Source organism: Nelumbo lutea, chromosome 1, assembly GCF_056320005.1.
Source record: "Nelumbo lutea isolate HS-2025 chromosome 1, American lotus-T2T, whole genome shotgun sequence".
In the NCBI taxonomy this organism is placed as follows: Eukaryota; Viridiplantae; Streptophyta; class Magnoliopsida; order Proteales; family Nelumbonaceae; genus Nelumbo; species Nelumbo lutea.
Window position 1 is genome coordinate 41,057,528 of NC_142684.1, and position 18,027 is coordinate 41,075,554.

Here is an 18,027-nt window from a genome sequence, read left to right on the forward strand (position 1 = left end):
ATTAGAGGGATCAAACAATTACGGATTTGATATCTAATCTAGCAATAGATTGTAACGAATAATAAACTAATAGGCATTCCTACTAATCAAACGAAACAATCATAGACATAAACATAGAATAACATCTGATATCCAAAGCATGAATCAAACAATAAAAACTAAATTAGATCTCACAGTTTGATGGATTATGAGGCTTCTACTTCTTTCGACCAAGTACTAGAGTTTAGCCATGCATGGTCATGGTGAAAACTCCAAGAAAATCAAAGAATAGAGAAGAGGGGCAAAGAGAAGAGAAGAGAGGAGAAGAGAGGTTCCAAATCTATTTTCTTCTTGATTTTGTTCTTCTTCTTCTTCCTTCTCTCTACTTCCCCCAAAAAGAAGCCTATAAAATCTCCTAAAATTTCTCTAGGTAGTCAATCTACAAGTCTGACTTATCCAGAAAAGACTCAAAAATAAGATAAAACAAAGTTCTTGTGTGAGTAGGAGAGTGGTTAATTCGCAGATGAAAGCTTCAAGGCTAAGGAATGTCTTCAACACGCCACCAATGCAGTTATAGAGAATTCAGGCCCGATTTTGACCTTGATTCAGTCCGAATCTATCAAAACTCAAAACATGAAAGTCATATAAATTTTTCTTATCTTTCCAACACATCTTGAATCATCTCAATTAGAGTCCGGATGAGATAATTATGCTTAATCAACCACACGGCGCCAAAACTGTATAAAATTACCCGATTAGCCTTGTTTTTCACCTAGTGCCTCCTTTTGTGCCCTAAACCAAAATATAAGAATAATGAGTGCATTTGGGCATAAAATAGATATAAAAGACTAAATATTAAGGGAGAAAAATATGATATTTTTCATTCTCATCACTCCTCCTACTATACCACAATTAAACGGTGTATCGGAGATGAGAATCTGGATTCTATTAGATATGGTTTGATCACTCCTTGTTCACTTAGAACTATCTATATCCTTTTGGAGATACACATTGGAGACTATGATATACGTGTTGAACTGGGTTTCAATCAAATCTATTCCTAAGACTCCCTATGAGTTCTGGACAGGTAAGAAACCAAGTGTAAAACACTTGAAAATGTGGGGTTATCCAGCACATGTTAAAAGAACAAGTGCTAACAAATTGGAATCCAAGACCAGTCTTTACCTATTTGTTGATTACTCCAAAAGCTCTGTAGGGTACCTATTCATGACCAAAGAGAACAAAAAGTGTTTTGTAGTTGAAATTCCAACTTCTTGGAAGAATATTACATCCTGGACAATCCTCGTCAGGAAATTGTTCTTGATGAGGAGAGAGCTCAGGAGTAGTGGGTGATGTCCCACAGGTTTCAGATAACACCCAACTTAGAAGATCTACCCAGGTTTATAGGCCTCCAGTTCCTTACGGTTATGATCAAGAAATTACTTGATAGAAACCACGATCAGTGAGGAAGATCCCCAGACTTATGCGGAAGCTATGTTGAACGTAGATTTCTTGAAGTGAGTAGATTCCAAGAGGGCCGAAATGGACTTAATGGAAACCAATGGAGTCTAGACTCTCGTAGACCACCCCTTGGGGTGAAAGCAATTAGTTGCAAATGGATTTACAAGAGGAAGAAGGGCCCCGATGGGAAAGTTGAGACCTACAAAGATCGTCTTGTAGCGAAAGGATATACTCAAAAAGAGGCAATCGATTATGAGGAAACCTTTTTGCTAGTGGCTATGCTTAAATCCATACGGATCCTACTAGTTGTAGTAGCACACTATGACTATGAAATTTGGCATATGGATGTCAAAACTACGTTCTTGAATGGAGATTTTACTGAATATATCTATATACTACAACTGCAAGGCTTTATTGTTGTTGGTCAGGAACATGTGGTGTGTAAGCTGAACCAATCCATTTATGGACTTAAGCAAGATTGAAGAAGTTGGAACATCCGATTTGACTCTACCGTCAAATAGTTTAACTTTGAGGAGAATCTGGAAGAGCCCTGTGTTTACAAAAAAATCAATGGGAGATAAAGTTAGGTTACTGGTTCTGTATGTAAACAACATTCTACTCATTGGGAATGATGTAGGATGTTGACTACGGTGAAGGTATGGTTTTAGCAGCTCATCACCTTGGCCTATCTATTCGCTTGGGGTGTGCTACCGATGTGAAATTCTATTGGATCTCCATCTCGTCACACCAGTTCTAGAACTTGATATTTTCAAATTCTATTGGATCTCCATCTTATCTGCAGATTAGATTAGCTTTATCCTAATCCCATTAGGAGGTTTCTAGATCTGAATCACATTCAGATCTGGACTCTCTAAATGGATAGGATTAAGACCCTATCCTATCTGCTAATCCATCTCAGAATTCACCCCTTTAATTAACTAAATAAATTGCCTAGTTCGAAATGGGCTTTAGGCCCATTAACCTTATATGCTCACTTAACCTTCCTAACTACTGCCCAGTTGGGCTTCCTTGTATGGCGTGAGACCCAAGCATTAATCTACACATCAGCCACATGGGTTCGGCCCAGCCTTTGTTACAAGGCCTGGTCGAATACACTGTTAAAGACAATGCACCCCCTGAAACCCATCGAATGGGCTCTATGGGCCCAACACTTACCCTAATTGGTCCCTGGGCCAAGCCACCTTGTAACACCCAGGGATTGTGGGCAGATGCAAAATTAGCCCATCAGGTATTATCCTCAATGGTCTTACACTTAACCTCTCAGCCCTTAATGATCATACACTGCCCGATAAGAGAGGACCTCTCCCTCGACTGCAAGGAACAGTGTTGCACTCTCCACTTATATGGATCCCGGGAATTAAAACCCTTTTGCAAACATTTTAGAAACCATAATATATATATACTTTTGTATCTCATATAAAATATACTTTGCAAAACAAATCTCAACAGTTGAAATCGGTTGCTGGCAGTCTTGGTTTCCAACAGTGAGAGTGCATCCCCGATCATTACCTTTGTCCGACAAAGGGGTTGATCCTGTCACTATGATCACCCACTCAGATGAATTCTTAGATTGTCCCAACATACCCAGGTTTTGACCCCCGCTAAGGATCTCACTGATTGGTACATCAAAGATAGCCCGATCTGACACCTAGTGCAGTATCATAATCGAGTCTAAGTGTCAGGTGTAACTTTTCAGTTTTGCCCATCAATCTCCAAGGTCCAGGGCAATACTGGAAATCTGGTCTAGTTCAAAGATTCAATTAATCCCACACTGTATGTGCCTAGGGTCTCACACCGGTAGCTGAGACAAGCCACCCCAACCGACTTGGTGGCACCACAGTGTAAGCCTTGTCAGGATAGGTCTCCTTAGACCGACCCACTGGCTGTGAACATTCTAAACTAACATGAGTCTCAATAAGTGTCAGTTTAAGTGTATTACACAGAAACATACCAAAGGAACATGAATCAAATATGCACTTTTATTCATTTACAATTAACTCATAAAGTACATCATTTTGATTGAAGCTAAGTGCATACAAAACTGTCTAACAACACCCAAGGTGGCCTGACTCACCGAAGTGATAGAGAATGTTAATGTGGCAGAAAAATGCTGAGTTATAGTCCAATCAGCAGGTCACATCCATGTGTCCGTTGTTTAGCTGGTCGGGCCAAATCACCCCTCATAAAAAATGATGGTCCATTTCATTTAAAAAATGGGTGGTGACTCATTCTTTGAGCCAACCATGAGATTTCCAGAGCTCACACTAATAGAGGTGTAAATCAGGTCTAGTCGTGTCATTGCCTAACAAAGCATGCTGGGCTTGGGGTTTTAGGTCCGCAGGCCAAGCCGGCACAGCCCCGCGCTATCGTGCCATGCTACTCATAACCCGCAGATTAGCACGGCTTGGCTTGCAAGCCCAGAACGGGCCGCGCTTGCCCTGTCCGAAGAACTAGTCATTGGAGACCCCTCCCCCCCACGTCTAGTTTCAACTTTGGGGGGTTTACAAAAATACCCCCAACAGTTGTAAACAGCTAAATAGGGGGTATTTATGTATTTTGACTTTGGTGGAGATACAATGACAATAATGCCCCCCAGCAACTATATAATAGTTAGTTTAGGGGGTATTTAGGTACAGTGATAAATGACTATAATAACCAAAATACCCCTCCCAACAACTAAAAAATAGTTGGTTTTTAGGGTATCTTAGGAAATTAAATTATTTTTGATTCCTATAAATAGCATTATCATCCACCATTCTCATCACACCAATTCTCATACTCTCTTAGTCTTTTATACTCTCTCAAATCTCAATCTCTTTTCATACATCATACTCTCACATATACCCTCATATTCTCTCTACTCTCCAATTCACAATTTGATTCAAGTTTCAACAAGAAGAATGCTTGCTCGGGTATCTCAAGTTAGCAATTTAGGAGACTTGGAGGCTTCAATAGTTGAAATCAAGTTGAAATTCCAAATCAGCAATCCGGGTAAGTGCAATTAAATTAATTTTTATTTATTTTCAATTAAAAAATGGTCGGCTCCTCCTCCCATTCTCGACACCAATTCCCTAACATCGTTAATGTTGACGATGTTGACGTTTGGTCGCAATATGATAGTGTTAGCGCTGATCTGGATCCTACTGATATTGCCAGCGTTCCACCCCTATAATTGCTACTAAAGGCAGGGAAAAGAAAAAGGATAACACTAGGTTGATTATCCCAGTTTGGACAAAATTTAAAATAAAAGAGGTTGAGGGAAGGGAAAAATAGATGTTTTTCAAAAATGTAGGAGTGACTTTAACTATATTAACAGTGGTGGTATTGGCCACTTGGGCAGAAATTTGAAATGCTATTTGGTGAAAGAAGAAGATGGGAAAGAAAACATCATAAGCACAAACAGAAAGTGAGATTTTTGATACTTTTAAATATTCCCAAGAAAAAAATGAGGAAGGATTTTGCAAAATATATTGTGCATACTGAACATCCATTTTTATTAGCAGAAGATAATAAACTTGAATTTTTTTTATGTAGATCTATAAATCCACAATTTAAAAAGGTTTCTAGAAATACTATTAGAATAGATGCTTTAAAAAATTTTTATTCATATAAACAAATTTTAATTTCTCTTTGATCAAAGCTTAATTTTAAAATTGCAATTACTTCTAATATTTGGACATGTAGATTTAACATAAGTTATATTTGTATTATCGATCATTTTATTGATGAAAAATGGACATTACATAAAAGATTTTAAGTTTTACTAGGCTTGAATGGCCACATTGGCCCAATTATTGTTGCAAGTATTTTAAATACTTAACAAATTTATGGAATTGAAAATAAACTTTCTCTATTAGTTTTGATAATGCTAGTAATAATGATTCAGCAATAAATATTTTAAAATCTCAATTAAAACCATTTTTAGATGGTAAATTATTTCATATTCGATGTCAATGTCAAATTTTAAATTTATGTATTCAAGATGCTTTAAATATTATTTTCCTTCATATTTCTAAAATTAGAAATTTCATAATAAATATTAAAAGTCCAGGACCAAGAAAACAAAAATTATAGTATTCATGTCAAAATTATGGTTTAAAATATAAATATTTTGTATCATATGTTCAACATAGATGGAATTCTACCTATTCTGTGTTAGAAAGTTGTATTTCTTGCAATCAAATTCTTAGTGATTTTTATAATACGGAAATTCCACATGATCCTATACTTGAGGAAGATTGGGAAATGGCAATTTGTATAAAAGACTTTTTTACAAATTTTTTATGATGCAACTAATGATTTTTTAGGTGTTTATTATTCAACTAGTTGTTTTTTAGTTAATCAATTATTTATAATTAGTGAATGTTTTACAAAATATAGGAAAAATCCACAATTTCAAAGTATTATTGAAATAATGGAAAATAAATTTAAAGAATATTGGGTGAAAATTTCTCCCCATTATTGCTTAGCTATAATATTCGATCCCAGGATTAAGAAAGACGATTTAAACAATTTACTTGAATCATATTGTGAAAATATGAATATTGAAGTTGGAAATAAAATAGAAGAAGTTAATAATTTATTATTTGAATTGTATAGTGTATATGAATCTCAAGTGGGTGGGCATAAGAAATCTTCTACTTCTGAAACAGCTAATTACATTTCTAGTAGTGGAGACAAATTATATTCGATCTCTACTACATAAGAGGCAAAAATCTACTATCAGCTCATTAGCATGTTCATTTATTGAACTTAATTTTTATTTACAAGCAAGTGTTTCTACTTTAATTGATTCCTACAACAACGAGGGATGGGATAATTTTGATATTTTAGCATATGGAAAGGACATGAAAAAAACTATCCAGTATTGCCATGCACGTGATATACTAACCCCTTTGGTGTCTACAGTTCCATTAGAGTCTTGTTTTAGTGCAGGTACTAGGGTGTTGGACGACAAGAAAAGTTGTATGAATGATGAAAGTCCGGAGATGTACATCTACCTTAAAGATTGGATGGATGCTGAAGATAGATTACAAGACAAAGGAGGGCATGACATTACACTTGATGTTTCACTTGAAGTAGATGATGACAATCAAGGAGATGATTAGATGAAGATGTCGATGGAGGTGGAACTTGAAGAAAAATGATGAAGTAAATATTTTTTATTCTTTTGTATACTCAATATTTTATTATTTCAATTACTATAATTTTTTAATTTTTAAAATTACTGTAATTTTTTCAATTTTATTTATATTAGTTCTTTTTTTAATAATGTAATTTTTTATTTTCAATTTATAATTGTGTTATATTTTTTATATTTTATTCCATTTTCTATATTTCATTCATCCATTGTCCACTAACCATTGTATAGTTCAAATTCAAGAAATAAAATTCCTATTTTTTCCAATTTGTTGTCCATTTTGTATTTTGTTAGGTTTTTTATTTTTCCAATTTATTCCCAAAGCTCAAAGGAATTATTGAATTAAGAAAAGTAAATTATTTTAACAAAAAAATAAAAAAAAATAAAAAAAAAAACAGTTTAGCCCGATTCGGCCTAGGCCAAAAGCCCGACCCATAGCCCAGCTTGACACGAGCCAGGCCCACTACACGGCTCGCAGCCAACACGGTCCAGGCCTATGGGCCATGTCAGGCCAACCCCCGAAGTATCCTAGGTGAGGAAAGCATGGCTCGGTCTGACCCGCACTTTACACCTCTACACACTAGTTGAAAAATTATGTATCCGAAAAATTGTTTTGATAACTAAGTTTTTTAAATATAAAAAATTTAATAACTAAATAATATTTAAATAATAAAAAATAGATTAAATAACAAAGTCATGTAACAACTTTAAAATGATTATTAAGGCTGAAAATTAATTATTACATATCTAATAAAATTTGACATGAAAATATAAATAATTTAAAGACTAATATATATTAAAGATAGAATAATAATTACAATTATTATTGTACTTATAATAAAAACACCGTTTCCCTTATATCAATTAATAATTCTAGAGAATATTTTTTACAAAATTAATATTGATTAATAACAAAAAATGCTTATCTATATCTATTATATATTTATATATACTAAAATTAGTATTTATTGTACTTTTAGTAATTATTTATTGTATTTTTGTGTTAAATATAATTTCAATAATTATGTATAAATATTTTTTAATTTTGTTATTTAATGCAATATTTCAATAGTTATTAGAGATTAAACTATTGTTAATTAATTTTTTAAAATTTAGTTTATTGTATTTGTTATAAATTTATTTTTAGTAGGTATGTAATTTTGTTATTATTTATTAATTAGTATTTATTAAAGATTAAACTATTATTGGAGATTACACTATTTTGTGATTAATTTAATATATTTCCAATATTTATTGTATTTTGTTATAAAGTTATTTTTCAATAATTATGTCTTTTGCATAGAAATTTTGAATGAGTGTTGTTGATTAAACTATTGTTATTTATTAACCAATTGAGGGGTGGCTCAATTGATAAGTTAGTTGGTTCATTCCAACATAGACATAGATTCTATTCCCACAACCATTAACTTTGGAGAGTGGCTCATTATTGTGGTAAATATCTTTAAATACCAAAACAAAAATATTGTTACTTATTAGAGATTAGATTATTAATCTAACTGAAATTAATTATTGTTATTTTTACACTGTAAAAAATTATTAAAAGTATATAAATAATTATTAATTATTTAAAAATTAAGAATTAAAATATAATGACAAGTCCTCGCTAGTATAGAACTATAGATAAGAGATGTTTTAGGAGGAATTTTAGGTGAAAAAGATAGATTGGGAAAAATTTTAAGAAGGGGATTAGCTAAGTGATTAGAAAAATGAGAGAGATGGAATGGGACTACAGTGAAAGAATAAGAGAGGGATGCTGACGTGGCATATGGCCTATACCACTATATAATATAGTATAAAGATATAATAAAGATCTTTTTCGAACTGTTAACATGGCTGGGGTTCGGGCTTTAGTTAGGGCCAACTTGATCTACCTAGGAGATGGGCGCAGGCCCAACCCAAAAAAATAAAAAGCCCGGCGTTTTTGGTTGAGGGCAACCCATAGTTTGTCTGTGTGTGTAAACGTTCGGACCGGACCGGTCCGGGATCGGGTTGGACCCTCTCAAGTTGCTGTCACTGGATTCATTTAACCATCCCAAACTTGGCAGCCTCCCTTTAGACCTAGAAGTGCGAAATAAGCATAGAAGTGAGGTTCGGGCTTCCGATGGCGGAAAACAAGCAAATTCCTCCACAGTTCGACTTAAACGCGAAATGGGATGCTTGCCTCGATCTCACTCTCCGTCGGTTTTTCTATTCTTCCTTGGCTGGAGCTTTTGGTGGCCTTCTTTTCTTCAGTGAGTTCCCTATTCTTTCCTTTTATTCCCTCTTATCCTTTCTTCGAAATCTTACATTTCAAGAATTCAGTAACTGAAATATTTTTTTAGGATATAGATTCTGTAGTGTTTGATATTTCTGCATATGGATTCATGTTGTTTATTCTCTAGGTTTCATATATACGATGATTATACTTGTTTGGCTATTTATTTACATTTTTTTCCCATTCGGTTTATGGTGAAATTTGGTTTTATATAATAGCCCTTCCAATGGTTTATCATTGTAATCAGACTTTGAGAGTGAGAGTTTATCAACGTGTTGGTTCTAGTGACTATGGGGTTATTATCAGTTTCTCATAATACGAAACACATTTTATATTCCCTTATGAATTATTGAAGATTTCTCCTTATGATTAACATGCAAATTTTCCAACAAGCTGTTCTGGATCCATTATACTGTTTCTGAAGACAAATACATTAATTTTATTATCCATATACAATTTATGCAGTTATATGCAATCTGGGAGGCTGGAATTGAAAAGACAGTTTTTCCCCTGTTAACTTGGCCTTTTTTTTTTTTTTCCATTATGCAATTTAGTGCAAACGTGTGATGATTGTTTAGGATATAGAAGGCCTTCTATTTGTTTCTTCTGAACTAAGAGGATGCTTGGCATGGCTTCTGTTTACGTTGACACCACTGTATCAATATGAAGTAGCCATGCCATTGCATTTGCTGATGCTTGTTCCACAAAATCAGTATTGCAATGGTCAGATGAGATGATTTCATACAAGGGAACTGATTCTGAAATCATCATTTTGAAGAAGGTTTCAAGGGGGCGGGGGTATTGCAACATCCATCCTATTTCGCTTGGTGACTGGAAGTTTCCTCAGGAAAAGTGGAAACGAAAACACATAAAACAGTTATTAATAAATGAGTTTATCCAGGAAGTAATTTTTCTTATTGCAACATCCATCCTATTTCGCTTGGTGACTTGAAGTTTCCTCAGGAAAAGTGGAAACGAAAACACATAAAACAGTTATTAATAAATGAGTTTATCTAGGAAGTAATTTTTCTTTTGGTAAATGAGTAAGATTTATTAAACCAGCAAGTGAGAGTTACATGCAACCCATGGAAAGGCATGAGATGCGACATTTCCTTTAAATCTAGTTATAGAATTATAAGTACAAAAGAAATTACACAGAAGCACAAAATAAAGTATCTCGGAGAATCCCTTGTTTTGCAAGTGAATCAGCCATAGAGTTTGCTAATCTGCCTACCCACTGAACTCTGATTGTCATATTCCTTGTTAACCATTTAACCTTTTTGAGAAGATCTCTAGAACCCCAAATCATAGTGTTCGGATCCTTCAGTCAACCCACTATCACCTGGGAATCCTCTTCAATGATCAGATGCTCTATGCCTAGCTGATTTGCAAGCTGGATTCCATGTACAACAGCAAGTAATTTGGCCCTTAAAGAGTCTCCCACACCCACAGGACCTAAGTACAAAGATATAATGCTACTACCTTTGTTTCTCAGCACTCCTCCTATGCCTGAAGGTCTTGGATTACCTCGGCAACTTCCATCAAAGTTCAGCTTGATAAACTCCTCCCTTGGTGGCATCCATTCAACCCCATGTCTGTCCTTCATGGTAGAAGCATTAGCCACTGCTAACCAGCTTTTCCATAGGTCATCAAAAGAGTATGCATTAAAGAGCTTTAGAGTTTTCAACCACTGAACTGCCCTTGTCAGAATACATTCTTTAATTCCCGAGAAGCTCCTTTCTTTTTCACAAAAGATTTTGGTGTTCCTTTCTTCCCAAACAGTCCATAACAAAGCTGCTCTTATGCACTTCCACATAATTCTCCCTCTCTTTGTGTGTCATTCAAAGATAGACGGACTAAACAACAAGCTAGTATCAGATGGTAGGTTCCACCTACACTCAAACAACATAAGACTCCAATTCCATAAAGCTGTAGCAAAGGAGCAAGAGATCAGTAAGTGGTGACAGTCTTCATTCTGAGATTTACAAAGAACACACCAAATAGGGGATATGCACCAATTTGGTCTCCTCTTTTGTAGGCACATACAGTGTGGGATTAATTGAATCTTTGAACTGGACCAGATTTCTAGTATTGCCCTGGACCTTGGAGATTGATGGGCAAAACTGGAAAGTTACACACACCTAGACTCGATTATGATACTGCACTAGGTGTCGGATCGGGGTGCCCTGGGTATGTTGGGACAATCTGAGAATTCATCTGAGTGGGTGATCATAGTGACAGGATCAGCCCCTTTGTTGGACAAAGGTAATGATCGGGGATGCATTCTCACTGTTGGAAACCAAGACTGCCTGCAGCCGATTTCAACTGTTGAGATTTGTTTTGCAAAGTATATTTTATATGAGATACAAAAGTATATATATATTATGGTTTCTAAAATGTTTGCAAAAGGGTTTTAATTCCCGGGATCCATATAAGTGGAGAGTGCAACACTGTTCCTTGCAGTCGAGGGAGAGGTCCTCTCTTGTCGGGCAGTGTATGATCATTATGGGCTGAGAGGTTAAGTGTAAGACCATTGATGATAATACCTGATGGGCTAATTTTGCATCTGCCCACAGTCCTTGGGTGTTACAAGGTGGCTTGGCCTAGGGACCACTTAGGGTAAGTGTTGGGCCCATAGAGCCCATCTGATGGGTTTCAGGGGGTGCACTGTCTATAATAGTGTATTCGGCCAGGCTTTGTAACAAAGGCTGGGTTGAACCCATGTGGCTGATGTGTTGATCAATGTTAGGGTCCCACGCCATACAAGGAAGCCCAACTGGGCAGTAGTTTGGAAGGCTAAATGAATACATAACCCTAAATGGGCCTCTAGCCCATTTTGAACTGGGCTAATTTGATTAGTCATTAAGGGGCGAATTCTGAGATAAGATCAGCTGATAGAATTGGGCCCACACCCTATCCACTCAGAGAGTCCAAGATCTAAATGAGATTTAGATCTTGAAACTTCCTAATTAGATTAGGAGATGGCTGATCTAATCTACAGATAAGATAAGGGATAACCCTTATCTTAAAGGGATTTCTAATCCAGATATGATTTGGGTTAGTAACTCCTAATGGGATTAGGAGCTGATCCCTTTAAGTCTATAAAAGGAAGAGGGGGCGGCAGCCTTTAGACACAATCACCAGCAACAGTCTTGTCTTTAGAGCTGAGATCATAGAAGAGAGAAATCTGTACCCTGCAAATACTCTCTTGCCGCCTCCTTTCTGCAGCCGCCGTCTACAGTAGTTCGATTTCCATTCCTTGGGAGAAATCAAGATTGGATCTTGATTCCAATCTTTTGGAGAAAAGATTGGTGGGAGTTGTATTCACAAGCCGTTCAGGTGATTCTTGAGAAGGATCAAGTTCTTTTGGAAGAATACTGCTGATTCTGCTCCACCTTGCACTGCGCCATCTTCAGTGGGAGCAGATTTTGGATCCTACCTTGGGCGTGAACACCTCCATTGAGAGATATTATTTCTCTGTATCAGGTATTATCTCTCCCTACTCCTTTTTGTTCAGATCTGGTTCAGTTTATGGTTCAAGAATGATCATTGAAAATATGATTTTCTAAATAAGGAATTCGATTTCCAGTTGAAGGGAAGGAAAAATTTTTGAAATTCGCCCCCTTAGTTCGCAATCTTTGGGCGTCCATATGATGGATTACCTATCCTTTACTCTAGGCAGAGCTCTAGCCACCAAACCCCTCTAGTGTGCTTCCCAACTTTCATTGAAGAGGAATCTATACAGTTTTGAACAAGATGGATTCTCCTGGAAATTGGACCAAGTGAAGTGAGTTTGTAGCATAGGGAACTCTTTCAAATTACAACTGTTGATAAATTCATTGAACCTCCTCATGCTGGTTGTGATAGATTGTTGGGGATTATTTGACTCATTTATAAACTTTATTACATTGAAATCTCCCCCAACACCAAGGGCCTTTCCATAGTCCTTAAATTCCATAGAGTTCTTCCCATAGTTCATTCTGCTCTCTATAATTATTTGGCCCATACACATTGGTTAACACCCATATGAGACCATCCTCCACCATCCTGAAGTTTAGTGATACAAAAAAATTACTTATCAGCTCTTCTAATGGTTCTACCACATCCTCTCTCCAAAGAGTAATTATCCGCCCAGAGGCTCCCCAAGAGGGTGTTGAGCACCAACTCACACCTCTTGCTTTCCACACACTTCTAATCAATTTTTTTGTCTAGATCAGCTAGTTTGATTTCTTGTGTTAATACAATGCCGGGCCTTTCCTTCTTCAACAGATCTTTTATCACCCTCCTTTTTCTCGCACTTCCTAGACCCCTCAAATTCCAGCTAATGATTTTCATCAACTCGATTGTAGAACGAGACCCTCCACACCTTCCTTTTTCCTTCACTTTAGAGCCTTCCTCCTCTACCCTCTTCCACTGATTTACCCCTTCCTTTCTTTTCACAATAGTTGCTCCCTAGGGGTTATTCCAAAATACCATGCCATAACACCATGCTTTACCATGCTCTCTTATTGGAAATGGCAGTGACTAAAATGGAAGCTATGCCAAATATCTCTATAGTTGGCTTAATGCCATTATATGTTTCACCTCAACATCTGGTCAGATTTACCCTCTGCTGAATAATTGACTCATTGAGAGATGTCAGAAATGGATTGAAATGGCTAACTATACTGGACTGCTGGCAACATGATACTAACAGGTCTAATTTCCTTAGTGTCCATGAGACACTGGCAGGCGAGCAATTGGACCCTTAATGCTTCTTCAAAGTGACTGGGTGTATCATTAGTTATGCAGTGGTCTAGGGAAATGGCTTTATTTATTTATTTTGGGGGGGTAAGAAAAGGTAGTTTTCATTGAAAGAAGCAAAGAACAGAAAAAAACCTAATAACAAGATAAAGACACCAATAGCAGCAACGGCAACCTAAAAGAAAAAAAAGAAAGAAAAGGGAGATAGAAAACACAAAACAAAAGGTCGCAAGTCACACTAGTGGATGCAAGTCCTAGTATAAAAGGTTTGGGAGCTAGGCTGGCAAGAGTGAGAGAAGGGTCCTAGATGTACCGAGGCCGCTGGCAAGAGTCATAACATTTCCCCCTTCCATTGGATGATATCATGAATCACAAGCTGCACTTTTTATTTTTTTGGAAGGAATTGAACAAAGAGTGCTTATGGAGAGAGAAAATTGGGATCAAGGGGGTCTAAGAAGATGTGAAGTGTGGGTCCTTTTCTTTAGTTTTTCTTATGGAAGTGAAAATTCTTTCCTGGAATGTTAGAGGACTGGGATCGGGAAGGAGGAGGAGGATGGTATGTGATTCTTTGAAGCAATCAAAATCTAAGATTGTCTTGCTCCAAGAAACTAAGCTGGAGTGGGTTGCTGCTGCTACAATTCGAAGTGTTTGGGGGGAGGGTCAGGTCAGATGGAAGGCCTTGTCTGCCTTGGGGAGTGCTGGTGGAATTGTGAGCCTTTGGGACCCTACTTTCTGTTCTTTGGTTTCTTGCAGAATTGGTAATTTCTCAATCACTCTGAGACTGAAACTACAAGATGGAAAACTTATTCAAGTCACAAACGTTTATGGTCCTGTTGATGCTATCTTTCGGGTGGCTTTTTGGGCGGAATTATCAGATTTGAGAGACCCTCAGAACTGTCCTTGGGTAATTGGGGGTGATTTTAATGCAACTATTTCAGTGGATGAGAAGAATACAGAGGGTAGAAGAACTGGTTCGATGAACATTTTGCTGACTTCATAAACAGTATGGAATTAATGGATGTCCCAATTCAGGGTAATAGATTCACTTGGACCAATAACCAATCTGTTCTGACCCTGGTTAGGCAGGACAGATTCTTGGTTTCTTCAAATTGGGATGAATTCTTTCTTGATTTCAGACAGCTTACCCTTCCTAGACCGATGTCCGATCATAGCCCTATTCAGCTTGTTTGTGGTCTCCGTGAGACAGTCAAATCCCTGTTTAAGTTAAAAAATGCTTGGTTTGAGGAGGAAAGTCTTATCCCCTTAATCAGCTCTGTGTGGAATGAGTTGCAAGTGGAGGGCTCTGGTTCTTTTGTTATGGCATCAAAAGTAAAGGCTATCAAGGGTAAATTAAAAAATTGGAGTAAGGAGAAGAATATGAAGTGGGTTATTGATAAGAAGGCTTTGTTGAGCACCATTGTAGAGATTGATAGAGCTGAAGAGGCGGGTCCGTTGTCTGAAGATCTGAGACTTAAGAGGTCAATTGCAAAAATCAGATATGATAAGATGGCAGTTGAGGAAGAGAGGAAGTGGAGACAAAGAGCTAAATCCATTTGGCTTAAAGAGGGGGATAAAAATACAAAGTTCTTTCACAAAATGGCAAATGCTCGTGCTAGGTTCTCTTCAATCAGCAAGCTGGTGTGGGAGGACAGGTGTGGTGAGTCTAGTTCTGAAGTCAAATCTGTAGCTACTTCTTTCTATAAGAACCTTTATAAAGAGAAGTGGGTTCAGAGACCTTTTCCCTCCGAGATCCAATTTAATAAGTTAAATGAGGAGCATAAAATCTGGTTAGAGAGACCATTCTCAGAAGAGGAAATTAAGGGTGCAGTAAAGAAGCTAGAAAATGATAAATCACCGGGTCTTGGTGGGTTCTCTAATCTTTTCTATTTAAAATGTTGGGATGTTGTGAGGAGTGATCTGATGCAGGTGTTTCAGGCATTTCACACTAATGCCTCCTTTCAGAGAAGTCTAAATGCAAATTTCATCACTCTTATTCCAAAAATTGAGGGGGCTATCAATATAAAGGACTTCAGGCCCATTAGTCTCTTGCACAGCTTCTACAAAATCTTGGCTAAGGTTTTGGCTGAAAGATTGAAGTGTGTGTTATCTCTTGTAACCAAAGTGCTTTTGTCCTGGGTGGACAGATGGTTGACTCTGTTCTCATTGCTAATGAACTGTTGGAGTCTAGAAGAAGAGAGGGGACCTCAGGTGTTCTGTGTAAACTGGATATTGAAAAAGCTTATGATCATGTTAACTAGCACTGCTTGGATATGGTTTTGGAGAAAATGAATTTTGGGCAGCTTTGGAGAAACTGGATCAGAGTTTGTATTAAGACTCCTAAGTTCTCCATCTTAATTAACGGGCAAATGACAGGGTTTTTTGGAAGTTCAAGAGGTTTGAGGCAAGGTGACCCTCTCTCTCCCCTACTCTTCATTTGTGTCATGGAAATTTTCTCTCTCTTTAGTAAGAAGGCTGCTGAGAATGGGCTTTGGGAGGGCTTTGCGATTGCTCTGGGGAAAGAAAAAGTCTATTCTTCAATTTGTTGATGACACCTTATGCTTTGTTGATACTTCTCCTAATCAACTGGAGGTGGTGCTTGGAATTTTGAGTTGGTTTGAGGTGGTGTCTGGCATTAAGGTTAATTTGAGTAAATCTCAGATTATCCTTGTAGGTCTTGTTACAAATCTAGAAGTTTGTGCAGAAGTTATGGCTTGTCAGACTACCCATCTTCCGGTTAAGTACTTGGGGTTCCTTCCGGGAGCTAAATATACTTCCTCTCAGAGTTGGAATCTAGTGGTTGAAAGAATGGAGAAGAAATTGGCTTCCTGGAAAGTTAAATACCTTTCTTTTGGGGGGAGAGTGATTTTGATTAAGAGTACTCTTTCTAATTTACCTACTTACTACCTCTCCCTGTTTCCTATTTCTTCCAAAGTGGCTAACAGAGTGGAGCAACTACAGAAAAGCTTTCTCTGGAGAGGTTGGGAGGAGGAGAAGAAGGTTCATGTTGTAAACTGGGATCAAGTGTGTCTTCCTAAGGAAGTTGGAGGGTTGGAATAAGAAAATTGAAGAAATTCAATTTTGCCCTCCTGTGTAAATGGCTTTGGAGATTTGCAAATGAAAGAAATGCTTGGTGGAGAAAGCTGATTGTGGACAAATATGGAGTGGATTGGGGTGATTGGAGATCCAATTCTCCTATTTCAAGAGGGATAAGTTCCATTTGGACAGGTATAATGAAGAACACTAGTCTAATTTACCTACTTACTACCTCTCCCTATTTCCTATTTCTTCCAAAGTGGCTAACAGAGTGGAGCAACTACAGAAAAGCTTTCTCTGGAGAGGTTGGGAGGAGGAGAAGAAGGTTCATGTTGTAAACTGGGATCAAGTGTGTCTTCCTAAGGAAGTTGGAGGGTTGGGAGTAAGAAAATTGAAGAAATTCAATTTTGCCCTCCTGTGTAAATGGCTTTGGAGATTTGCAAATGAAAGAAATGCTTGGTGGAGAAAGCTGATTGTGGACAAATATGGAGTGGATTGGGGTGATTGGAGATCCAATTCTCCTATTTCAAGAGGGATAAGTTCCATTTGGACAGGTATAATGAAGAACACTAGTTTATTTGAGGAAGGAATCGGTTACAACTTGGGAAATGGGGAAAGAATCAAATTTTGGAAAGACTCTTGGTGTTCTGAAGTGTGTTTGAAAGATGCCTTTCCTCTCTTGTATAAAATTTCTGTTAATCAGGACTCCTCGGTGGCTGAGAATTTCAATGTGGATGGTAACTCTTTCAGTTGGAACCTAACTTGTAGGAGGCGCCTCTTTGACTGGGAAATTGAGGAGTCTGCAATTCTATTGGGCTTGCTCCAGAACCAGAGGATTGACTCAAACATGGAGGATGCTTGGAGATGGAAATGGGAAGTTGATGGCATGTTTTCTGTTAAGTCTATGTCCAGTAAGTTGATAAGTTCAGGTCAGGAAAACTTTCCGGCTAGGCAGATTTGGAGCTCATTCAGTCCTTCTAAAGTGAAGTTTTTGCTCTGGACAATGGCTTTAAATAAATGTCTATCCAAAGTTAATCTAGTGAAACGTGGCATTCAGATTTCGGATATGTCATGTGGCTTATTTGGTGGGGTAGTAAAACTACTGAACATCTGGCATTACATTGCCTAGTCTCGAATTATATTTGGAGGCAATTTCTCCAAGCTTTGGAAATCAGCTGGGTAATGCCAATTTCTGTGAAGGATCTGCTGTTGGTGTTGGCAGATTGAGGGTCTCAGCAAGAAAGGTATCTTGGTTTGGAAGACTATCCTGGCTGCTGTGCTTTGGACTATCTGGATTGAAAGAAATAACAGAATTTTTCAGGGCAAAGCTAAATCTTCAGAGGAAATGGTACAAAAACTTCTGTCCTGGGTGTCG

General features: G+C 37.3%; 1 protein-coding gene across 1 annotated transcript in view; it reads left to right on the forward strand.

Annotated features, from left to right (window-relative positions):
* Positions 1-8,438: 8,438 nt before the first annotated feature.
* The window catches only part of LOC148874380 (MICOS complex subunit MIC10-like), a 34,058-nt gene continuing 24,469 nt past the window's right edge, over positions 8,439-18,027 (forward strand). Inside the window, exon 1 of the mRNA XM_088961971.1 lies at positions 8,439-8,853. Coding sequence (XP_088818097.1) covers positions 8,724-8,853 — 130 coding nt within the window. The 5' untranslated portion in view covers positions 8,439-8,723. The remainder of the gene's footprint in view (positions 8,854-18,027) is intronic.